Consider the following 24,452-nt stretch of genomic DNA (forward strand, 5'->3'; position numbering starts at 1 on the left):
GGATGGAGTGGTTAACGGCGTTCCGACAGTTGACGTGAGAGTGTAGGTCGGGTACACGGTCACAGTGGTCTTAGGTGCTTCCGGTGGTACATCAGGAGGAGTAGTCAATGGGGTGCCATAGTATGATGTGAGAGTGTATGTCGGGTATACAGTCACGGTAGTCTTAGGTGCATCAGGAGGTACATCAGGAGGAGTGGTCAGTGGAGTGCCATAGTATGAAGTGAGAGTGTAGGTTGGATACACAGTGACCGTTTCTTTTGGCGCCTCAGGTGGCACATCAGGAGGAGTGGTCAGCGGAGTGCCATAATAAGAAGTGAGGGTGTATGTTGGATACACGGTAACAGTTGTCTTGGGCGCTTCTGGTGGCACATCAGGTGGAGTGGTCAACGGAGTGCCATAATAAGAAGTGAGGGTGTATGTTGGATACACGGTAACTGTTGTCTTGGGCGCTTCTGGTGGCACATCAGGTGGAGTGGTTAACGGGGTACCATAGTATGAAGTGAGGGTGAAAGTTGGATACACTGTCACTGTTTGTAACGCAGCTCCTGGTGGGACGTCTGCAGGAGTAGTTAAAGGTGTGCCATAATAGGATGTAAGTGTGAAAGTGGGCGTTATAGTCACTACAACTGTTGGAGCTCCTGGTGGAACATCTGGAGGTATCGAAAGCGGTGTGCCTATAGTCGATGTTAAAGTATACGTTGAATACACGGTAGGTGTTACAGTCACGGTCTCTGTGACTTCCACCTCAACCGGTGTAATAGTCTCTGTCTCTGTGACTACCTCCTCAACCGGAGTAATCGTTTCGGTGACGTACTCGACCACCTCACTTGGGTAGATGGTTACCGTGTCTGTCACGGTAACAGTATTGCCGTATGGATCTGTCCCGGTAATTATTACTGGCGTAGTATAGATTTGGTTTGGATCATATCCTCCCGGAACTTTACCACCAAGGAGTCCACCAAGAATATCCATCTTTTTTTGTAGTAAGGCTCCGATTAATCCAAGTGTTCTGCGCTGCATTGGAGGCACGGCGCCCGCCGTGCCAGATAACGCGAGCGTAGCTATCGCTAATAGTGTGGTTATTTTCATTTGCTTTTCATGTAATGAAAAATAGCGAAACGAAAGCAAATGGTTGATGTAACATTAAGTGAAAAATAAAAATATTTGAATTCAGGCAATATTTCTAGGGTCCTAAGAAAATAATTAAGAGAAGGGGCCTTAGTCACCCTGCACTAAACATCCAACTATTTAAGGGTATTAATAGCTAGCTCCTATGACCAAAAAGGAAAGTTAAAATAGATTTTAAACCCTTATTAAATATCCCAAGCTTGACATCTGATGGCGCATTCATATTTTTCTGAGATTACAGAAATTTTATTTATTATCTAATCAATTAAAAGGTAAAATTTTTGTCAGATAGTCTAACCTGAATAAATAGAGCAAATAAGTATATAAATACATGTTAATATGAGATTAAAATTATAATAAATTACCAAATATAAAGTGTCTCAATCTTCGTCAAAGAAAATGGAGCGACTTTGTGCTAAATTTAATTCTCCTATTTATATCGAAGGTATAATGGTTCTCTGACGTAAGAAGATTACGTTGGCACGATCTTTGTCGATCTTAGCAATGAAATATTGATGGCCATGTTACTGAGATATCATCAAGGGGGAATTTGTATTGATATAATCTTTAACTAGGGTTCGTAAATTTGGTACTTTTTCTATTCAATTCTCTATATCCACAAATCATACAGGATTTCAACTAAAATTTTTAAATTTCTTTGCCATTGCTGACACTATAACTTAACCCTTGCTCTTAGTAATAGACCGGGGATAGAAATCTGTTCACCAAAAAAAAAAGCTCCCATGCCTAACTATACTCTCGACATTTTGTATCAAAACAAGTTAGTTTGATGCTGCACTTAGCAACTCCTTTACTAAAGCTGGCTAAAACTGTTTTGTCAAATTAATAATGAAAAACTTTTGAGTTAAATTATTCCAATATACTTTCACCCATTCACATTCGTATAGGATAATCAATATTAATAAGAATAATGTCGCATGAAAAAAAAAATGATTAGTTAGAAAAAACTTATCCTAAGTGATAGTAGGTTATAAGGTGTCAATTTAAAAAAAATGAACGTTCTGGGAATGAACTTAGAGCCTTCTGTATGAAAAAAACACTATATATTCGCCCAGCATAAAATTGTTACGGAAAATATCTTTCGTTCAAAGAGAATTACCTGCTGTAATAAGGGGGTTTGACGCGCGGGAGGAGGAATGGTGTAGTGGTCTATTTCTTGGAGGAGGTGGAGAAATTTAGTGGTAAGTACTCATCAGTGCTAACGAGAGTTCAAAGCTTGCTTCTCCCTCCTGCAATCTAGTGTCTGGGCTTTCCAATTGATTTGAATATTATGGCAGTCACGCGTAGTCACAGGCGTAAACAATGATTTTTTGGTTTTATTCAACTATATAATTTACTTAAACCTACGGGCCATCAAAAGTAGAGTCAAAATGGGGAAAGTTCATCGAAAAAAAACAAATGCTCGTAAAAACCCCACTGGGGTGCCATCAATTAGCGATCTGGAACGAGCTTCTACAGAGTTACAGATCCCCGCAATGAGAGAAGAAGATATAGTACCAGTCATACAAAAGGTATATTTCAATAGCACAGTCAAAAATCCACGTTTGATTGATACCTTTTATTTTAGCTATCTTCGCCTGATACATCAGAGCGCGCTTGGGCTGCCGCCTGCTGCTCGAATCTTGTACAGCATAATCTTGCTACCCGAAGATTACTCTGTTCTAAAGGGCTCATAAAACTGTTAATCGAGCGACTTATCGATCCTCCTGAGGTTTTAGTCGAAGTTACTGGCACATTAAGAAATCTAGCCTTGATAGAACATGAATTGTGTGTCGAGATGTACAACAAAGATATAATTACACCGTTACAGCGTTTGATGGTGGAGGTAGCATAATTAAAATTCTCCGATTGCTATCTATAATTCAAAATAATTTTAATTCTTCGTGCAGATTTCCAAAACCATTAAAGCTGTCTTGGATGATGCTCCAATTTCTGAGAAACAGGAGAATGAAGCTCGGAAACTAGTATGGGATTTGGCCGATAATATTATATCCATTTTTTGGAGTTTGAGGTAAGTTTAGGCTAGAATAACCTCAACTTTTTTTTTCTTACGATATAACTGGTTTATAGCGAGAATTCTCAGAAGGCCTTGAGCCGTCTTAACAAAATGGATATAGTTGCATATTTAATGGCATTTTTGTCAATTATTCCAAATGATAAGGTGCCACTTCGCGTTAGCGTAACAGCTGGTATGTAGTATTTAACTTAGCTTTTCGCTATAGTTTGCTAACCCTTTCTATTTTTTTTTTAGCTGAATGCCTTCATACTCTCACCGATGACAATAAAGATGGGCTCACACCGTTTAAACAACACCCTGAATATACAAATGTGCTTATTGGAATCGTAAATAATACTAAGAATGACGAAGAATACACCCTCCTGCGCGTGCTTGCTTCTGGTATTTATTAACTTTAAAATCGTATTAAAAATGCCAGTATAAATAATACATTTATACGCTTTAGGAATTCTGCTTAATATTCGTCATGTAATTCCTTCAACGGAAGTCGAAGATGCGACCACGGAGATCAATAAACTTGTAATACCAGTTCTTTCTCCTGTATTAGCATGTGATATCCAGGCGTCTGCAGTAATGGCTGAAAAAATATCCGAGGTTCGTTTTATTCTTTACAGCACATTAGTTGCTTAATTAACTTAGACTATATCAATTCCTAGCAAATACCTAAAGAGGCGGTTGATTTAACGAAATTGAAGCGGGTCGTTAGCCAAGAAGAAGTAACTTTTTTTTCTGAAAGCTTTTTATCTACTTGACTCTTAACGCTTTTTTTTACCAGAAAACTTTAGAGACAATTGAAATGAGACTCAAGGCCCTTCAATTCTCACTCGAATTTCTTGCTGATATCTGTTCTCAGAGCACAGAAAATGAATGGGACGATCAACAAGAAAACAATGAGAACGGTGATGTAATGCTTGATGAAGACGATAGAGATGAAGAGACCATGGAAGATGAAGATGTAGAAACAGCAAGCGAGGCAATTACTGGCAAAAATGATGCTGTGTCTGAAGCGCTTAAGTGCCACCCCATTTATCGTATATTGTCTCATGAGGTCGTGCCTCAACTAGTGCGACTTGCGGAGCCTTTTTCCATTCCTTCCAATCTCTCACCTACTATTGTCGAAGCACTTAATACGGTGCAATTGAGGGCGCTTGAATGTTTAAATAATTATTTGTTGACAGTGGCAGAGACTCCAGGTCGACCATGGTATAAAGAACACGAAGAAGATGCGCGGCGGTGCTGGACATGGATTTTTGGCGTGGCCGCTAATACTGGTGTGGTTAGAGAAGAAATAAGGACAAGCATGACTGAAGTGTTGGCAGGATGTCTTTGGACTTTGGCTAGAGGTTTAGAGGCCCAAGTGGTAAGTGTTTTAAAAGATACGACGCTCTGAACTTTTTTATTCATTTCTTTTATTTATCATCATTTCAGCCAATAACGGACGAGCAAATTCAATCCCTCATATCTGGTCTTACTTCCGGCACCAGCGGGAGCCAAGCGCGCATTATCGGCACGTTGGGAGTAATTGCGCGTCGACAGGGTCAAATTGAAACCAATAAGGTAGGTGATAGATTGAAATAACCGATAGAGTATTTACTTATTTTCTCTTTCGTGCAGATGATCGGTCAACTTCTCCTTCGTATTGTCCATGAACTACCCCCGAATGGCACCACTTCACCAGAATGTGCCATTGAGGCTCTTAATGCAATTTATGATGTGTACGGTGACGCGGAATATGATTATGATTTACCAGTTTTTGTCGAGGGAAGGTTTTTGGATGCTTTACGGAATTCTGTCCTCCCTGTGCGTGCAATGGTATGCATTCCTTGGTTTGAACCTTTAAAGTATCGAAATGTGGTAGCTTAATGTTAAATTTGTTACAGATGAAGTCTATCGATCGAAGGAAGCAGAATGAACTACGATTACGTGCAGATGAAGCACTTATGAACCTAAGGGCCTTCATCAAGTACAAGGAGAATGAGCGCAAATGCTAGAAGCACTTGTTATTAACGACTCAATGTCGAAAATATAGTCTACAATATAGCTCCACTTACCTAATGTGTAGATAATTATTTATCTATTTAGGATTCAACACTTTAAAGCTCAAGATATAAACGTTAAATTTCATGGAAATGAGTGTCTTTTAAGATAGTTTCCAAAAAAAATAAGAGAGCAGTGGATGATAAAAAGTCCAATTAATTTTATCATATTTATCAGTTTATAAAAGACCTAAAATAGTGGTATAAAAAGGAGAGGGGAAAAGAGAAAAAGAGGAAAATAAAAACAGAATATAAAAAGAAATGTTGAGGTTATCAAACAGTTAATTACAGAAAAAGGAAACACAAATATGGCGCGAAATAATAGAGAAAAAATTCAATATGTGCATAGCGCTACCCAGAAATCGTATTATCCAATATCATGGTCACATCCTCTACATGTGCAAGATCCTCCAAAAACGCTACCATATCTGTTAACTCAGTATCATGTGGGTCCGAAAACCAAGATGAAACTGGTACAGCGTTTGCTGGGTGAAATAGGTAAGAAACAGGCGAGTTATCGATTATCACAACATTACGGAGATCACGACCCAACTGGGAAAGGTCCTACAAAAATAATACAATATGTATGAATTAAACACGGCATTGCAATAGTTAACAATTATCAATGTTTGTAAGCCACCTACCTTCACATAATTACCCTTGTGTTGGAAACAAGATTCTCTAAATAAGCGATGCCGGACTACCTTGTGAACATCAAGTAGATCGAGAACTGGGTCAGCATACTTAGCAAGACTGGCAGTGAATACTACAATCTCATATAGTTCGCCCATTCTCTTCATAAACTCATCAACTCCAGGGCGCTTAATTACGTATACGTTATGAATTTGATTTTCAATCTCGACAGGGACAATAAAGTCAGCCTGTTGCACAGCCTAAAAATCCATCTTATTACTCAATGCACTTATCACTCAGACTATTGATAATTCATACCTTAAATGAGCTGTGGACTAACGTTTCGTCTAAGTCCAATACCAAACATTTCCTTTCCTGATCCATTGGGTCAGGTTGGCGTAGCAACCAAGTCTGCTCAGCCATAGATTCGGGCTCAACAACTGCTACCTCCTCATTCACGCCTTCATCTCTATCTGATTCGCCTTGATCTTCTGTTCTTTCTGGCTCTATTATTATAGCAGATTTTCTTCCTGTCCCATTTAAAGTAGCCTGGGATGCATTTCCCTCAAGAAATGCACGCGATGTGCAGCATAAAAGTAGAGAAAAAAATCCTCGTGGATTCCTTGGAGAAGGAACAGCAGGAGGTTCTGGAGGCGATGTAGGGGATTTTACAAGCTGAGCTGCTGAAGGAGGAAATGTTACATCCTTGCTCCCATTATTGCTCTTTATAGAATTCTTGAGAGGCACTTCAGATCCTGATATGGGCTCTAAGTAGAAAGGATTGAAAATATAATAATATAAACGAGATAATATAGTTTAATACCTTCTTGCTCCTTCTTCATCACATTCGCTTTTGTTCGTCCATCGGGTGACACTTGAGTGATAACAGAGGAGAGCACAGAAGATGATTCCGGTACGTCCATTTTGGGGGATGAATCAAATATTCTCCTCAAAAGACGATAAAATAAAAATAAAGAAAAGAAAAAATTAAAGTGAATATAAATTTACTTGCAATATTCTTCAGGATTAACGATAAAATTTGAGTTCTAAATCCTTAAAACAAGAGGAAAAAGAAAAAAAGAAAAAGCGCTAAAAAAATTTGATTAATAAAAACCAGCGTATAAGGGTGATATTAACGCATTCAAAATAATATAAATGTTAATAGTATAAAAAACAATATAAAAGGATTAATCGTCTAAACTCTTCAAAACATCACTTCAAAGACTTCAGCTCCAAGATTGTATGTGGAGGTGTGTGGAAGTTTGTTTGAATCCAGTCTATGTATTTTACAAGCCACTCGAGTAAGCACATATTCCTAAAATTAATGAATTGCTTTACTCTTGAGATTTTGTTGCTCAACATCCAAGTAATTTTACAACAAATTTTGTATCGATATGGCAGATAGAGTAAGTGCCATTAGTTATGAATCGATATTATAGTGATGACATTTATTCGATGTTTAGGCAAGAGGAGGACGTGGTGGTGGAGGTGGAAGGAATCGGGGCAGCTACGGTGGGAGCGAAGGTCGTCGAGGAGGCCATGGTGGGAGAGACAAAGATAGCGAGAAACCAAAGAGAGAATCCATCCTTGATCTTTCCAAATATATGGATAAGAAAATTCGCGTAAAATTCAGTGGTGGGCGCGAAGGTATAATTGTCATAGCAAATTGCTATATCATAATATAACATTCTAAAATATTTATCACCCCAGTGTTTGGCGTGTTGAAAGGGTATGATCAATTATTGAATTTGGTGCTTGATGAGACCAACGAAAGCTTGCGAGGTCAGTATACTTCTTTTATAACTATTAGAGTCACTCATACATACTTTTATTACTTTAGATCCGGAAACTGGTCAACTCACTGATAAGACTCGGAACCTTGGCTTAGTGGTGCTCCGTGGGCCAACTGTTATCCTGATATCCCCTGTCGATGGAATGGAGGAGATAGAGAATCCATTCGTAACAGATGAGGCGTAGTGCCCTTTTTCTTTTATATGGGTTACAATCGTTGCTTTATATGCTGTAAAGATGAAAGTGCGAGATATTGTTGAGCATTTTTAAAAAATTCATTTCTCAAATTTTACTTTTGCTTTTAGAAATAATAACTAAATAAGAATTTGGTTGAATTATAAAGGTAGAGCTTACTCAAATGAAAAGATAATCTACAAAAAAAAAAACGAGTAGTTTATGTCAAACAAAAATAGGGTTTTTAAAATGTCTACACTTAAGAATATGGAAAGAATGTTAAATATTCTTTCAATACCCTTATAAATGCTGTTCGAAGAGGATTTTGAACAGCGTTTCGAGTATCTGCTGTGTTCAGAATATGTTCTATAACTGCTTTACATTTTGCAAAAAATTTAGTGCATACTCAAAATTTTCTTATAATTCCGAATACCTGAATGCATATTTTCATTGCATTTTTGGAAAATACATTCACAGTTTCCAAGGTCTATTGTGCTTCATGTATTTCCTCTAGCTTGGGTGTGCTGAGTAATTTTTGCCAGAGAAATACTTTGCTTGCTTGAGTAACTGATACATTGACTGGTCTAATAGCTCCACTATTCTAAGTTTCTCGCGTGAGGGCAGGTTTGAAAATACGGTCAATGTATTTCAGACTAAAATATATATAATAGCTTATATCGTATCGCTATTTATCCGATGGCTGAGCGTAAACTGATAACTGCTATTTTCAAGAGTTTATTGTTGCCATTAAACTATATAGAAAGTGGACTATAATTTCCATCATACATTTATAATGAGTAATTTCATAGTAGAATGTGTTCAATCCTCGAATAGATTAATTCATGTAAATGAACCATAGGCGCAGTTCACATACCTGTAAATGCCGACTGCTAATATATGAATTGGGATAGAAACTTCCGTATTTGTCAACATATCTAAATGCGCATGCATTATCCAGCCATCTGTTTTTCAAAGTTCATAATTGGCGTTAAATCAATTCCAGTTATATATATATTCTTCTGAATAACCACATATCACACATATATTAGTATTTCTGAAATTATCAATTTCATGTTTATGACCATAATGTAGATGCATCTTGGACATTTTTTTATATGTATCCATAAAAATATGTTAGCTTGAATAACTTCCACTATTAACACAGATAATCTATTTTTTATTTGATATCCAGCGAATTATTAATTTATGAACAGAAAAATATCATGCACACTGAGTTTCAAATACGAGTGTGGCTTGTATGCTAGCCACTTCATGATTCTCCGCCTCCATGAGAAAAACGAAATAGTTGAAATGACCATTTAATTGGATTTAATTACTTTCACCTTAATGAATAATTAGCCATTACTGAAATTTCTTATACTTTAGTAGCACTTGATTTATAACCTCTTCATATATACCCTTACTCCTCCTTTAATCACATTAAATATACTTTTTTTTATACCCTGCGATATGAAATATTATTTCATTGCATTGTTTTTAGTTTTGCCTAATCTTCTTTCCTCTGCGCAGGAGACTGGCTCCACCATTTCGAATTTTCCACCATGTGTCGTTGGATACAAGACCGATATATGGGCATTTGGACGTGTTTATGACCGAACGGGCATTTTTAACGCTCGTGCGCCTTTTAGCGTGAAGAACATTCCATGGACAAGAATCGGAGATTTACCTGCTATAATGGAAGGATATTGCGTACTAGGTTTAGACAGAATATATTTTTTAGGAGCGGCTGGCTCTTTTAGTGGAATTTCATCGGCAGATTATACTTGTAATTTAGGTAAAAATTATTGAATATTTAACTAATTTAGTATTTTTACTAGAATGATTTTTCACCATAGAGTATTCATCGACAACTTCCTCCTCTATTCAATCTACGACTTCGTCATTCTCTTCAGATAACTTGACGACAAGCATCTCTACATCTCAAAGCATTATCACGAGCACAATTAACTCCTTTCCAACATCACCAACGTCCAGTTCCTCTTATATTCCATCCTCCTTATCGTTTACCACCACGACCTCTTCGCTTCACCTGACAACTCCTACTCCAACCACATTAACATCTACTACAACAACGTCACTTTCGGAACCCTCTACTGCTGATAGCTTACCTGATGCTTCAGCAACAAATTCAATCGGAGAAGATAGCACAGACGAGGGTGTGATGGGAAAGAGCATACATAGAAAAGGATTCCAAATAAAAAGAAATGTAAACGGACTGAACAAGAGGCAGAGCCAGATTCAACGTCCGGTATATTTTTATGACCTCGTCAAGAAGACTGTGTGCATACCGCCTCAACTTGGAGAAGGATTAGAAACGTTGGAGTTCGCTACACGCATTGTGGCTGCAATGATATCTAAATCCGAAATGTTTATTCTTGGTGGGCAGAACGGAGCCTTGCAAGCCTATCTTCTTAATGTAGATAAATGGTCTATTGAAAGCCTACATTCTGAGGGACCCAAGCCGGTAAATCTGCAGCCACAGTCAGTAGCTGCTATCGTGGGATCGACTGTGTATTTATTTGGCGCTTATTCACCTGAAGATGTCTCTATAAGTGGCTCGTTCACTCTATATAGTTATGATCTCCACTCTAAGAAGTGGAGTAAAGAGGCTAAATCAGTATTTGGCAATATATCTCAGTCACTAGTAGCGCCAGCCGCTGATAATCAAATATACGTAATACCAGTGCGTGGGACGGGATCAGGACCAGTGCAAGCTTTTGATCCTGCATCGAGAAACTTTCATTCTCTCGACATAAATAGCGATGGAAACGCGAGTTTCATTCCCCAACAAAAGAACTTAATCTCGGCCCGCGCATTGCCTATGTATAACCAAATTGCTGTTTACAACTTCCTGACCAACGGTAGTGGAGAATATTTATATTCTCTAGATATTGATAAGAAGCAGTGGTCTCAGGTATTGGAGCCAACAGGAGACGCGCTTATTTTCCCAATCACCGCCTCGAATCAGAGCACAATCGATTTCAAACTAATTATCGGTTCGGTTGTTGGTGGAGTGGGCGGATTAGCATTAGTAGTTGGAATCGTAGTATATCTAATCAGACGTCGGAGAAACCATAGACAAAAGGAAATGACAATGTCTTCACACCGTAATTCTCTTCAAAGGAGCCGCCATTCCTTGAGGAGTATTGAGAAACGAACCGCTAAGGAGCAACCACTTCCCCTATCTCCCTCCTCCACAAAATTTGACTCGGGCTCAGCCTCATTCTTGTCTGACTCGCGTCTTGACCAGCGTGCGCCATATCTGACTCAGCTGTCAGCTATTCCTACCCATGACCCACGAGGTTCGCATCATCAAAACCGTCATTCGATATCGCATATATCTCCCCAAATGCCACGACATTTTTCACCACAGAACATGGAGCGAAGGAGTCTGAGTTTGAATAGACCGCGTGTGAGTATCGATTCTTATATCTCCTCTCCTGGAGGCGGCCTAGGATCTTCAATGGAACTAGGAGGAGATAGCCCCCTCACCATGGCAGAGTTGCACGAAACGTATTTCAGCAGTCAACCCATGCTCCTTCATGAACACGAAATATTCCAATATCATCCTCACGCCGCGGGTGGCTCAATCATTTTGGATGAGTATTCTTTGATGGATGAACCAGTTATTACTGCCACAAATGGAGGACTAGTAAGACAGGCCGTACGAATGAGCGACTCTAGCACCGTTTCTTTGGTATTTTTTGCCGACGAATACGCCTTCTGCCAAGAGGTCACCATTGCTCGCTATTTAGCTTCCCCTTACGTGATGAGGGTGATTGAAGCCTTTGAGCTTCAAACTCCTGGTCACTTGCAACACATATCGCTGGTCTACCCTTTTCTACTTGTTGCAGAGCCAACTCGCTACCGTCTTGACCAAGTGATCCGGTCCCGTCCTAGTTTCGATGATGTGACCTATTGGCGCCTAGTAGCTAAGAATATTGCACAGTCGCTGATGCACCTACATAATCGGAAAATTGTTCATTTAAACCTGGAGCCTGCCTGCTTTTTCTCAGAAGCAGACGATATGACTACCTGGCAGCTTGCTGCATTCCACTTCGCCCACTTCTACGGCGAAAACCTCCAAGACATCCCGTTGAGCAATTACTCTCCGCCTGAGCTTCTTCTCTTACATCCGTCTTCAGCTGCATGCTTCAAAATGGACATGTGGTCTGCAGGCTGCGTACTTTACGAGTTGTATACCCGTGTGCCATTATTTACCGATGCTGAAGATGCCCGCGCACAATTGATGGCCGACGGCGTTCAGTGGCAACCGCCACTAAGAAATGTTCAGACTGATGAGTGGATAGTTCCTGAGAAAGACATTCGGGAGATTCTATTGGGACTCTTGCAAGTGATACCTGAGAAACGCTGGGATGCGACTTGGCTCTTAAGGATGTTAAATACCCCTCAACGAGACTTGTATTAACCAGGTCTTTTTTTTTTAATACCTATTCTATCGGATATTCCATTTATTTAAACGTTAGGATGCTCTATTTCTATTAGCTATAAGCATATATCCATCACGCTTGTTTAGTGGAGCAGCATAACGCACCTAATGATTCGACCATTTTATTATATACCATTTTAAGATTTTGTATGTAGTCCATTTATGCTCTATTTATACGTTTGATTGTTTGGTTTATTTTGCTCTTTAACTTTATATTTCAACTCTTGATAAAGCTTTAATTAGATTGGAACCCAAGAAGGAAACAAATAAAATGATTAAGGAATTTAATCTTCACGACAATGTGCTTCTGAGAAGCAGAAAAATGAAAGAATAAACAACACGACGGAATCAAAAAGCTAACACCTACGCACATCCGGAACAGCGGACGGGAATTAGGATAAAAAGCATGCTTCATGGATATTATAAATTATAAATTAAGTGATTTATTTGAGATGATTAATAATAGTCTTGTAATTTGCAATTTCCACCCTGATAAATATCGACTTTGGTAACATGGTGTTTACCATCGAGATTCTTGTAATTATCCTCCGATACACAGAAGAAGTCGATATGATGGGCACCAAAAGAATAAGAGGTATCGTCAACGAGTAGGCATCCCTAGTTCAGCGTAACATTAGGTTAGTAAACTGCAGAATAGCAAGGGGTTTTAGAAAGTAGAGGAGGATTTTTAAGTCCCCTTAAACAAAGGTCCGATGGCTTGCATCACTTACATTGTGTATTTTCCTACTTCCGGGTATCCTCCATCCTTTCAATTGGGGAACGAAAATTTTCGTTCCAGGCTTTATGTCGTTTGCAGCAATGCTCACGAACGGCCTAAGCGGTGTACTCATGCTGGTCTGTCCGTACGGGAACTTTTTGTTGTTTACCAGCTCAAAGCACTCGAAGTCGTCATCGCACTTGCAGTTTCCGTAATTAACGAGCAAACCATTGCCCAGAATCCCGGAGCCCTCCATTGCTAAGGCTTCGGCAAAGGATTTGGTAACTTTTGCAATAGATTTACCCCCGCAAGTTGCCAGTTTCACTATCTTGCCAGTTTTCTTTGTTTTCTCTTTCTGATGGACAAGCCAGTAATAGGTGCTATTTTGATATGTTGGAGATGAGTGAACAATTAAAACTAGAGGGATTGGTTATAAGTATAGGGAAAACGAAAGATACTAACAACTTTGCCCCCCTTTGCAGTAGTTTTCCGCCTCCTCCACCCCCTCTTCCTCCCCTTTTGTCTCGCTTATCCCCCGCTTCTTGTTTCTTTCCTCCATTATTCTTTTTTTTTCCAGCTTCCTTTTTTCCTCTTGCTACCAGCTCACTTCTTACGACAAGATTCATGAACTCACTATCCCTCTCATAGACCTTTAACTCTCGTCCTTGAGCATCGCTACTTGCGAGTATAAGAGCCGATACGCTCAAGAGAAGGAAGGCTGGAGTTAGCAACCGCATAATAAATGAACTTAAGTGGTAAAATGAATGAATAAATGAGAGTGATGGAATGAAGAGAAATGAGGAAAAGGTGAATATAAAATTAGATAAAGGTCAAGGTAAAGTCTGTTCCTGCAGACCTCTCTCTTTTCGAACACGTTTAAAAGGGGAATATGAGGGAAATAATACAGAGAAACAAAACCGTAAAGAGGGGTAGAAGGGTGGTATAAATCGGCCTAAAGGGAAGTAAAAGAGAGAGGTCTTAGACTAGAGATGATTATATATAAGAAGGGAAAATCCGAACGAAAATCCAAAGGATAATAAATAGGAAAAAAAACGACAGTGTTCTTTTCTTTTTATTTTGAGCAGTTCTTCTTTCCCCGCAAAAGCAAAGTATTTAATAAATCCCCACACGATGTTCATTGAACCAATATAGACCCCTCCAATCAAGCCCAAGGGTTTTCGTGATAATTGCCAATTTTGGTGAAAATGAGGTGCTTGTTCGGTAAACAACACGTGGAGAGATGGAGGTTCTAGTTCTCAAAAGAAACATGCAAAATAAGTAAATAGAGGACAAAATGCGTTTAGCAATCAAGAGGTTAGTAAATTTTTAAATTGCGAGTAAGAGGAGACGAAAGGGCCATCATCAGGTCCATGTATAATTTATTTTCGTAAATCAATGGCAATTAACGTCATGCACCTTCCACCCCTTTCGCTTGTTAAAGAGAAAACCATACATGTGCAATTAGGATGCACAAGAAGGGCATTAGTCTTTTATATGACCTTTCGCAGCTTCAAATTATTCGTTCAATAGCTGTTCCTTTAGAACTTTATGTACAAAGTGTAGTCGCTTTATTTCGTTCTATTGATACACACAAAGTAGATGCTTGAAGATGAACAGCTGTTCACAGCGGATCATTGATCCTCAAGTAATCCATCGACGTTGTTACCATAAGCAGAGAAAAACACTAGAGGTGCTTCAGTTTTTTTGCCGCCCAGCTTTTCATAAAATCGGATCGCTTTCTAAAACGTCAAACCAGGCTGATGAGCATATATGTGGGAGTGAGAGTTAATCCAGCAAGTTACCTCATTCCATGAATATGCCACCCATTCCAGTCCAACATATCCCATCTCCTTACACAACTGGGCAAGATTTCTCACTAGTTTTTGCCCCACCCCCAGGCTTCGGTACTCCTCTCTTACATACAAGAGTCTCATGTACAAAGTATAGCCACCACTCGTTGCTGCAAAAGAGGGATAACTAAGGGTCATACCGAGTACCTTCTCCTTTTCTCCCTTTTCCTCACAAGGTGGAAGAGTCGCAAGAAAAACGCGGGCAATGGTTGGCTGACCGTCGGGAGTGAAGAGTGAAGATGTGAAATTAGAGGCCGGGGTCTCCCTTTTATGAGGAGCCTCATTTTCATAATCCATCAGCTCGTAACAAAGATGATAAATGGTTTCGCAATCGCTAGGAGTTGCAGGACGGATAACGACTTGACGGGACATAGGAGACATAAGGTTAAGATTAAATTTACGTTATATTGTGCAAATGCTTTCCGGAACGAAATCAGTTTATCCAGTAAGTCGAAAATACACTCTTATATAGCATTTTTCTAGTTCCAGGTCAGATTCCTGAAAATCGATTGAGAAATTGTGAGCAAAACAGTGGCATGACTCATGCTCTGCTTCTTCCCACGAATGGAGAGGGAATCTGAAATGTAATTTTCAATTTACCAATTCTGGTTGTTTTGCACTGTATTGTGGTCACTATAGGGTTGTAAAATTACCTACATATACAAAATTACTGTATTATATCCGTGTTTTATTATTTTTATAATAAAATACCTATCCTACAAAATATATAGGGTAGGAAATCTCAGTAATAGGATTGAATTACCTTCACGTTGAAATTGCAAATATCTACACAGGTGTAAAGAGTAAAGCGATGTTTTATGGAAGAATATTCATACAATATGTAAAACAGACTTTCAGGGTTCAAAATGGAAAAAAAAAATAACAATATACGAAATTTTGGTAATATCCTACTTTTCCTACAGCTGTGTTAGCAAAAATACAATTCACAGCGCTAGCCACAATATTATTAGTGATGTTACTGGCAATTCACCATATCATGCAATTGCAAAAATAAACGATAACCTGATGGTATCCCATTGTTTAATTTTGCGGAACAGGGCAGAGAAAAGCTCACACGGACCAAATGGACACCCATCTTGCACAATTTCGGGTCACCTTTTTCGCGTAGCCAGACACTCCTAAGTTTTCGATTGCCGAAAAAACGAGAACAGACATCTCGATTTTTCACTCGTATTTAATATACTATTTCACTTACAGTTATAACTTAGCTAGATAAACATCCAAGTTTGTATCAGATGTAAAGTTGCATAAAGTTGCATTGCCTTCTAGAATAAATAGTTGTAAAATTTTAGATTATCGCTGTCAATTTTTAGTATAGATGTTAAGTTGACATAATCGCAGACACGTGCCAACTAATTGAATAGGAGTTACTTCGACTCCTTTGATATTTCGGTTAAACTCATTACTAATTTTATTTCCCACACCCATTCTTCGAGCCTCTCACCGTATATAAATAAGTCCTAAGTACAAAGAATAGCCTCCTTTAGATGCAACGTAGACTGGATAACAATGGCCAAGCCTGACACGAGTCCTTTATATCCGCTTGTATAGGAAGACGAGGTAATTGCTAGGCGTACCCGAGCAAAGAATGATTTACTCTCAGGAGAGAAGAAAGAATCAGTGTAATTGGACTCATTGACAGATTACATTACAGAGTCGAGGTATTCATTGATTGTGAGCTCTAAGCATAGAGTGAAGATGATTTTATGCCGATGAGGCTTGAGAGATTGTTACTTCACCCAAACGCATTCATGCTTTATTAAAGAGAATGGAAATTCATATGAGGATATGAGCGAGAGAATATGAATTTACCATAACGTCCCAAATATATGAAGTTCTAATGATTGATTAAGGAAAAAGTCGATAGATTGTTTTAAATCATTGAGGGTGTTCACGCTTCCAGCTTATTCGGATTATTTTGCTTAAAAATAAGCAAAATTCTGCATTTTAACTGGCTACTAAAAATCATTAGCCAATCACAATGCGCTATTTCGCTTATTTATGATCAAAATAATCAGAATAAGTGGAAGCGTGAACACCCCCATTATGTTTCATTTTTCACATTAGTGGCACGAAGCACTGTGTATATTTAACACTGCTATTTCTTGATTTCTATAAAAGATTCCATTTTGTACAAAACATTAGTCAAACACTTAGTAATCAGCTTTTAAAAAACGCGCAAGAACTCCCATTTTTCCTCAAACGAGTGAAAAGAGATCTAGCCTATAGTTTGGGGTGGCATTTGTGCGTGTAATTCGCAATGAAAACGATATCTTTTATTGTTTACAAACACCTCGCATGAAATAGTATATGCAAAAGTGAATTGGAACCTTCTTTCTTATGAGTATATGGCGTTGGCTCGCGAGCTGCATTGAACTATCTGATTTAATTAACTCCCCCCTTGAGTAAATTCGCATTTGTCACTGCCAGTAACCCATTATAATAAAAATAAAATCAACTATCCCTGGCTAAAGTTGATTTTGAAAAAAAAATAAATAAATTAAAACACAGATCCTGTACAAATATATATCCTTGTTTTCAACCATTTGTAAGACGAAGAAGGCTTAATATTATGTGAAAAGAGAGCGCATTGATATTACTTCAATAGAGTAGGAATTTTATGAAAGAAATCATTTGCTAGAGCCCAGGCGAAAGGAGAAAATAGAAGTAATTGTGTATAAAATTGGGATGGAAATCCAATACGGAAATGGGGAAAGGAGGAAAATAAAGATCCACGCGGGCATTTGCATTAGATTAGTCAATGGTGATTCTAAATATGTGTTTATTTAGATCTTCCAATCCCCCAGATGACAAATTGCAATTACCATTTAAGTTGTTGATATACTGAATAGCAATACGCAGGATCTTCACTGGAAAAATTAATTTTCAAGTTTATCCCATGCGTAATATGAATGCATCTGCTTAGGGACTTGGTTTTGGTTGTAGTCAGTAAAATAAAAAAAAAAGGAATGATTGAAACATGATTTGAAAGGAATATATCAAGTCAGTTTGCTCGCGAAGAATCAAATCGTGTTGAACTAATGTAAATCCAGAAAACATTGTGTTTTTTAATGAGTCTATTTTTCCTAAACCTCACTTCTTTCGCAAGAGATTCAAACTTTCTGCTTCTTTCATATTGTCAGTTGAAGTCGGCATCCTACCAATCGAGTATTACTAGTAGATTAGCCATAAAAAAATCGAATGATGTGGAGAGCAACCACTCGACCTTTATTAATGAAACAAAATTGGCATTGCTCTATCAGTAAAGCAAATAAATACTGAAATCTGTTAAAAGTCATTGTACAGCGAGGAGCTCAAACAAAGTAAGGCACATCCAATTTGCCCCCTCAACCCAATCTGGTAGAAGCTGTATAAAACAATTACTGAAATCATCACTATTTGCAATATTATTAAAGCAACATATCCTCGATAGTGTATCTACTGAAATTTGCATCCTAATCCCTTCTACTAGGATCCCATATCGTCGCTATGCGAGTGTAATTGCCTGCGACATTGGCCTACGCTGGATATCTCGCGGGTCCTTTCCCGCTCTAACATGGAACACTCATGTCGGAGCGGCTTTACGTTTAATAGATGTTTAAAATCTAATATCAATGGATGCGATGCCTAATGATGAGCTAATTTTAATAATAAGATCGAGTTGGGAGGGATCGTGAGAGCGACTTTCTTTAAAAATTCAATATGCTTACTTTCCAACGAGATCAGGGGAAAGGCTAATTTAAACACCCAGTAAGAAGGACAGATAAAAAAATTAAAAAACCAAAAGACTGTACAAAGCGTAAGGAAAAAAAATATACAATAATTAAAAATAAACAACAAAGGAAGGACGGAGCAACATTCGAGTAGAAAGCTTGCAAAATGGAACAAAGGCTTTTTCAATCAAACGTTGACGGTGGAGTGTACACTTTTTGATCTGGCGCCTAAGAAAAAAATCTCAACAAATAGGACTAGCACAAGGACAATCACCAAAGGGGAGAGTGTACGTCGCGATGCTTGATGCTGTTGTTGCTTCCCTGACTCTTCAGTGATTATCCTCTAAAAGAAAAAAAATATATTGAAGCACCGAATGAGTGAGTACAGATTGCCACTAAAGTGTGAAAACCCAAGCTTACCTTTTCTTCCACTTCAGCTCTCAATTTCTCTACTCGCTCCATGGCTTGGATTAGCCGAATGTCTATTTGTTCTTCTTTCTGAATCTGATCAGTTAATCTCCGTTTCAAAGACTTTAATTCTCCACTTGATTTTGCTATTTCCTCTCTCATTCCACGCATTTCTCTTAATAACCCTTGCCACCGTACCTCCTCATCCATATGCCTCTCAGTCGCTCTTCTCAGATTTTCCCTTACCACCCGTTGAGTATGGGCATCTTCCTCGTGGAGTTTAGATAGAGATTTTTGAGCATTTGTAAGCGCTGCAGCCAGAGCACTATAGAGAGGATGAGAGGGCGAAGAAGAACGGTAAGGTAGGATGGAGGATTTTTGCGGGGTAGAAGAGATAGGAATCGAGGCGGGACTCTGGTGTGATTTCCGCCGCCAGGGCGAGTCCAGGGTAGGCTCTGAGAATGGAATAGGAACAGGAGGGAAGTCTTCACTTCCATCACTCTGGCCAGAATCCCTCCTATTAGATATTTTTAGCGTGGCTTTACTTTGAGGGGGGCTTTGTACTCTATCGGGCTGGTCAAAGACATCTGAAAAAAGATTACAATAGTTAGCAAATAAATATGAATAATATCACTGTCTTTACGCACTAGTTGTTTTCCAATTTTGTTTCTCTATAAACAAGCTCGACCTGCTTGAATCTCCGGAATGAATGGAATTTGAAAAAGAATTATTTGCACCCAAATTATCAAGAGGCCGGTTATCTGGTATTTGGGAATCTCTTGCTGAGAATTCAGCCGACACTTTTGGAGAGTTAGGGGATAGGCTGGCGAGTCTTTGCAGGCGACGATAGGGAGATGGAGAGGGCATCAGATGATTATTTAGCTGAAATTGAGGAGACTTTAGTGGTGTAGTTGAGAGCTAGTATGACAGATCAGCATCAGGATGGGCTCATAATATTATTCAAAATTTTTCAGTAGTGGGGCGTGTTACCTTCGAGACAAAGTCGCGCGTAATGTCCATTTCATCCTTAGAGTTCCCATTCATGACGCGACTTGAGCTGGGGTCTATTAATGGATCTTCCACATTCTTCTTTTCTGTACGCCCGGAAGGGGGTATATCGGTGGAGAGGAAAATACTGGATAAGGATATTGGGTTTGCGTCGGAATCAAAGTAGCCAACGCGCATAGATCTTAGAGAATTGATTGTGTGTATTTAGACAATGCAAGAGCACTGAGGAATCATTAAAATCTAGGTTGCTGCGGAATTGAACTCAACCCTATGACTGGTGTGATTTGAACCATTTCTCAAACCATTAAAAAGGGACGCAAGTCTTGTAAATCCATATAAGAGGCTCTAGGGATCAAAGGAGTTTTCTCTCGATATTTGGTCACTCTACCTAAAGCATTTATCGTTGGAAGCCCTAGCACACCCCACGTTATTCAAGCTTTAATACACCATCAAGAGGTGACAAATCATGTGGCCAGAGTAGACGTGTTTTATATAGAAACCTCAAAAATGAACATTATTCCGAGCTATTTAGGATGGCTTCCAGATGAACACGTATATATAATAACTTTTCGCATGCACACACACGTTCATATACGTGGATACAGTACAGGTATGGACGGGTTATTACATATCAAATCATTATAATAGATATAGCAATGGACAGGGATTGAAATAAATGTATAAACAAACTGAAGGATACCTTACAAGTGCGCCGACGAATGGCTAATTCTTGCAGAAACCATGTAAACTACCGCTGATCTCCATGCAGGGTTTCTTGACGCTTTTGTCCAAATGCTACGAACGTCTCGATATAAGACCGGTGAATCTCTAGCTCTCGCTCAACTTTCTCCAAAGTATCCCTCACTTCATCCAGCCTCCGCAATTTCCCGCTAGCTAAGTCCAGCACTGGAACTACGGCACGGATAGCATCGAGTATGTTCATCTTACTAAGCGCTCCCAGGCGGCCACCCCAGGATCCCACCGGAATCAAATAGGAGTGAGATTCAAAGTGATCGAGATTAAGCAACGCCATGCGATCCCTCAGATGCTCTCCCGCGAAATAGTCCATCCCCCGTGCAGAGAGGGTGTGGATAAATAGCTCTCGCAACTGCAGTATGGCTCCCTCTTCCATATCGGAGATAATACCTCCGTTCGCATCCACAACCTCGATCCATCCCTCCGAGTTTGTGACTCGAAGCAACTCCTGAAGAGCATGTGGCCATTGAGCAATGGTCAAAGCGGCCACGAAAAACCGCATATACACGTAATCAAAGCTACCATCCTCGAAGGGTAAACGAGAGAGGATGTTACCCTGCACAAATTCGCAGTTTGTTGGAGGGTTGGCTGGAAAAAACGACGTTACCATATCCAAGCCGGTAAACCTTGAAGCCGGGTAGTCCTGAGCCATTTCCTAGGAAGAAAGGGGGGAAAAAATCATAGGGTAGCCATCATGGATTAGGAAAGTGAGTCTATGAGTTTTCGAAATAAGGCGCCATTACTATCAGCCATACTGCTGGACCACAGCTAGATGATCGATCCAAATAACGTTAGGAAATTATACCGCAAAATAAAAAATATACACTTTACCCCACGTCCAGAACGCGACACCCTTTCCTGAGAAGGGGTTCCACTGGGGCCGAGAAATTTCTGAGCTCGCACCAGAGATAAGCCATGGTTATTTTTCAGCATTCACACTAAGTTTGTTGCTAGAGTACTCTACCTTTGAAGCCTCCAACGCATCATATAATGCTGCACGGTTAACCTTCTGCACTCGGAATCGTCATGAGGAAATAGGTACTTCGATCCAGAGATTTTTCGAAATTTCCTCTCATACATCCACTCATACTTTTCGCTATTTTCACCGATCTGCGCTTCATTTTCCATCCATCTAGGCTCTGCCATGCCCGCTTCAGTGTCTGCCTCGATTTTGGATGGAGGTTCAGGGGAAGGCGAGAGAGGGGAAGCGGTCAAAGAGAGATGTAGCATTGAACTCGGCTTGAAACTTGCAGAGTCAGGCGGGTTGGCATTTATTGTTAGGATGCGCAATGATGCCGATCTAAGTTTCTTGAGCAAGTCATTACTTGGGATCTTTCTCCGAGGATTCGGCCTCCCTGATGATGTCGAAGTTGCTTCAAGGTTAGTCTTTGCTTGAGAGAGATTATTTCCCATTAGATGAGCTAACTTGACAACTGAGCTAGTTTCCCCATCGAGTGATTTCGGGAGAGCTAGGTGAGACAAGGAGCCTTTGATTGTATACGTAGTTGAGATCTTGCTTAGATAGAGTTGTGTCCATTCCGGGTGGATTGCATTATAGTTTCCAAATGCAGAATGATTATTTAGAAGCTTCTTGTGCTTGCTGCAGAATCAAACCGGGTATTGGGAGAATGGGAAGGCCGAGTTAGATGCCGGCCAAAGCGATGGGGCATAGCTTTGCTGTCAACCCATTGCTCCATTCCAAATGTGGCCATCTCCACTTCATTTTCTTTTACGAAAGCTGCCGGTATCCTACTCATACTTGATACCACCTTTAGATATATAGATATATTAGCGAGCGTGCTTGGGCATCCGCACCCTCTGGAGATCCATATAAGAGAAAAGCTAATCGGCCATAGGCGCAGTAAGAAGTGTTTCAATAAATAGACAAATAAATAAATAAATAAAGGTATATAGAGAGTTAGATAAATAGCTATTTGGCAAAAACGTTTAAAAAACAACAGAAAAACTCGCGATTGACGAGAGTAGCAAAAGTGGATATGGGTGTCCACCTAGAAGAAGAGACCGAATTTACTGGCGCAATTTTATCAGGCCGATTGGAATCTCGTCCTCATCATCCATTAATGTTTTCTTTGCACCCTTTCCCATTGATAAGGGTGCCACTGGGGTGGGGAATGGGGGTAGGGGAGAGTTTGCGTATGTATTGACGGCAGCACCGTATGGTGGCCATATTGCAGCACCATTTCCAACCTGCATAGAATATGCTCCAGCCAGCATAGACTGTTGTTGCATTAGCAACGAGTTCTGCATCATCATAATCTGCTCTTGTAACAGTGCTTGTTGCGTTATTAGCCTATTTCGCTCTAACATCCATTCCCCATTTTCTTCTTCTGTAAAAGAGTTCATCTCAAAGCTGCCTCCATACATATTTGCAGGCCCCATTATTGGTGGTGCTCTTTGGTTTGGATCCATCGTCGGCATAGCTTGCCCAATCATGGACATAGGTCTCCCGACAGACGCTATCCTGGAGCGGGCGTGTAGTGATGCCCTTTCTCCTCGAAACACGTTGGAATCTCCGGGAATAGCCATAGACTTCCTCGAGTGGAGCTTTTGTGGATACCAGGGATTGGAGTAGGTTCTAGGGTCGGTATCTCGTTGAGAATTGCTTTCACTCATATCGGAATGAGGCAATCGATGCGACGCCCGACGTTCCTCACGCCTGCGATGATTAGCGGAAGGGTAGGTTGATAAATGCGCCGCGTCAGGATAGGCGAGGTGCGCTGGCCTTCGCTCACCATTTGAGTTGGTTGACCCGGAAGGGGGTGGTGGGGGCGGCGGAGGGGCTCTTGCTCGCTCACGCGCACGCCGTCTCCGCGTAATATCGGACCATACTGCGCGCATCTCTCTCTCCTCATCCTCCTCAATATCAAGCATCTCTTGGGAGTGAACCGAAGATCCATCCTCAGAACTGGAGATAATACTGGATGGCTTTCTCATTGAACGTGGACGTGTTTTCCTAACGCGTTGTTTTGGCTCGGCTTCCTCGATACCAAGAGAAAGTGGCTCAAGTGATGGAAGCGTCAGCAACTCGAGGTTAAATTTCGGTACAGAAGCGGTGTCCGTGGTGAGATTTTCTGAAGCTAGGGAATGAGATTCGACATGATCCCCATCACCTATCTCGGGCTGCTCACTATAATGAATCTTCTCACCAGAACTTTCCAAGATTGAAGATTTATTCTTTGTGAATCTCGATTTATTCCATAGACGAAGTCCGCTTTTTTCTCTCTCTTCAGTGTTTACATCAAGGCGGCTCTCAATGACCTGCGACTTTGGTCCAAACATGCGTTTTATTCCAAGAGTTAACTTGCGACCACTAGTCGTACGCGTGGAGCGTGCGTCCGAATCATCTAGGTTGTGGGAAAATGGGGCTGCGTGAGCCGCGGCCTCGGCCTCCGTCAACGAATGAACGGACATGGTAATGCAGGGGTCGAATGGGGAGTGGCACCGAACCACCACGCCTCTCTCCTGGTCTAAGCGTTATAAGCTCACCTCGCGCGGCTAGCGCAGAAGAGAAAGAGAGAGAAGGAGAAAGGGAAAGAAGAAAAGAAAACTAGCTCTGCCAGAAAGAGGGAATGCGGAGGAAGGGAGAAGCGCAGAGAGAGGGTAGGGCGCAATTCGGCGCTTGGCTTCCACGCATAACAGGAGCCAGGAGAGCGGAAGAAGGGAAAGGAAATCGGATGCTTAAGGAG

General features: G+C 40.2%; 10 protein-coding genes across 10 annotated transcripts; 3 read left to right on the plus strand and 7 right to left on the minus strand.

The window, feature by feature from the left end:
* Positions 1-16: 16 nt before the first annotated feature.
* Positions 17-972, minus strand: VTP21DRAFT_9458 (uncharacterized protein; the record flags this gene model as incomplete). Its single annotated transcript, XM_069400416.1, has 1 exon — positions 17-972. A coding segment is annotated over one exon (956 nt), but the record flags the coding sequence as incomplete, so codon positions are not given.
* A 1,547-nt stretch (positions 973-2,519) lies between these two features.
* On the plus strand, positions 2,520-5,157 carry VTP21DRAFT_9459 (uncharacterized protein; the record flags this gene model as incomplete). The annotated part of the gene is made up of 11 exons (XM_069400417.1): positions 2,520-2,660; positions 2,717-2,974; positions 3,039-3,160; positions 3,220-3,338; positions 3,401-3,547; positions 3,612-3,760; positions 3,823-3,882; positions 3,942-4,526; positions 4,595-4,723; positions 4,781-4,978; positions 5,047-5,157. 11 exons carry the CDS (start codon positions 2,520-2,522, stop codon positions 5,155-5,157), a joined length of 2,019 nt encoding a protein of 672 aa, XP_069254346.1.
* Positions 5,158-5,553: 396 nt separating this feature from the next.
* VTP21DRAFT_9460 (uncharacterized protein) lies at positions 5,554-6,758 on the minus strand (the record flags this gene model as incomplete). Its single annotated transcript, XM_069400419.1, has 4 exons — positions 5,554-5,766; positions 5,847-6,095; positions 6,154-6,602; positions 6,659-6,758. 4 exons carry the CDS (start codon positions 6,756-6,758, stop codon positions 5,554-5,556), a joined length of 1,011 nt encoding a protein of 336 aa, XP_069254347.1.
* Positions 6,759-7,229: 471 nt separating this feature from the next.
* VTP21DRAFT_9461 (uncharacterized protein) lies at positions 7,230-7,812 on the plus strand (the record flags this gene model as incomplete). The annotated part of the gene is made up of 4 exons (XM_069400420.1): positions 7,230-7,241; positions 7,299-7,482; positions 7,546-7,617; positions 7,676-7,812. 4 exons carry the CDS (start codon positions 7,230-7,232, stop codon positions 7,810-7,812), a joined length of 405 nt encoding a protein of 134 aa, XP_069254348.1.
* Positions 7,813-9,270: 1,458 nt separating this feature from the next.
* On the plus strand, positions 9,271-12,250 carry VTP21DRAFT_9462 (uncharacterized protein; the record flags this gene model as incomplete). Its single annotated transcript, XM_069400421.1, has 2 exons — positions 9,271-9,595; positions 9,657-12,250. 2 exons carry the CDS (start codon positions 9,271-9,273, stop codon positions 12,248-12,250), a joined length of 2,919 nt encoding a protein of 972 aa, XP_069254349.1.
* A 477-nt stretch (positions 12,251-12,727) lies between these two features.
* On the minus strand, positions 12,728-13,726 carry VTP21DRAFT_9463 (uncharacterized protein; the record flags this gene model as incomplete). The annotated part of the gene is made up of 3 exons (XM_069400422.1): positions 12,728-12,889; positions 13,003-13,406; positions 13,624-13,726. The coding sequence occupies 3 exons, from the start codon at positions 13,724-13,726 to the stop codon at positions 12,728-12,730; spliced, it is 669 nt and encodes a 222-aa protein (XP_069254350.1).
* An 894-nt stretch (positions 13,727-14,620) lies between these two features.
* VTP21DRAFT_9464 (uncharacterized protein) lies at positions 14,621-15,220 on the minus strand (the record flags this gene model as incomplete). Its single annotated transcript, XM_069400423.1, has 2 exons — positions 14,621-14,728; positions 14,792-15,220. The coding sequence occupies 2 exons, from the start codon at positions 15,218-15,220 to the stop codon at positions 14,621-14,623; spliced, it is 537 nt and encodes a 178-aa protein (XP_069254351.1).
* Positions 15,221-18,760: 3,540 nt separating this feature from the next.
* Positions 18,761-20,166, minus strand: VTP21DRAFT_9465 (uncharacterized protein; the record flags this gene model as incomplete). The annotated part of the gene is made up of 4 exons (XM_069400424.1): positions 18,761-18,916; positions 18,994-19,568; positions 19,629-19,899; positions 19,972-20,166. 4 exons carry the CDS (start codon positions 20,164-20,166, stop codon positions 18,761-18,763), a joined length of 1,197 nt encoding a protein of 398 aa, XP_069254352.1.
* Positions 20,167-20,737: 571 nt separating this feature from the next.
* Positions 20,738-22,158, minus strand: VTP21DRAFT_9466 (uncharacterized protein; the record flags this gene model as incomplete). Its single annotated transcript, XM_069400425.1, has 4 exons — positions 20,738-21,400; positions 21,489-21,513; positions 21,577-21,636; positions 21,710-22,158. 4 exons carry the CDS (start codon positions 22,156-22,158, stop codon positions 20,738-20,740), a joined length of 1,197 nt encoding a protein of 398 aa, XP_069254353.1.
* Positions 22,159-22,773: 615 nt separating this feature from the next.
* On the minus strand, positions 22,774-24,177 carry VTP21DRAFT_9467 (uncharacterized protein; the record flags this gene model as incomplete). Its single annotated transcript, XM_069400426.1, has 1 exon — positions 22,774-24,177. The coding sequence occupies one exon, from the start codon at positions 24,175-24,177 to the stop codon at positions 22,774-22,776; it is 1,404 nt and encodes a 467-aa protein (XP_069254354.1).
* Positions 24,178-24,452: the final 275 nt, after the last annotated feature.

This window comes from Calcarisporiella thermophila (genome assembly GCF_041956535.1).
Source record: "Calcarisporiella thermophila strain CBS 279.70 unplaced genomic scaffold VTP21scaffold_5, whole genome shotgun sequence".
Taxonomy (NCBI): Eukaryota; Fungi; Calcarisporiellomycota; class Calcarisporiellomycetes; order Calcarisporiellales; family Calcarisporiellaceae; genus Calcarisporiella; species Calcarisporiella thermophila.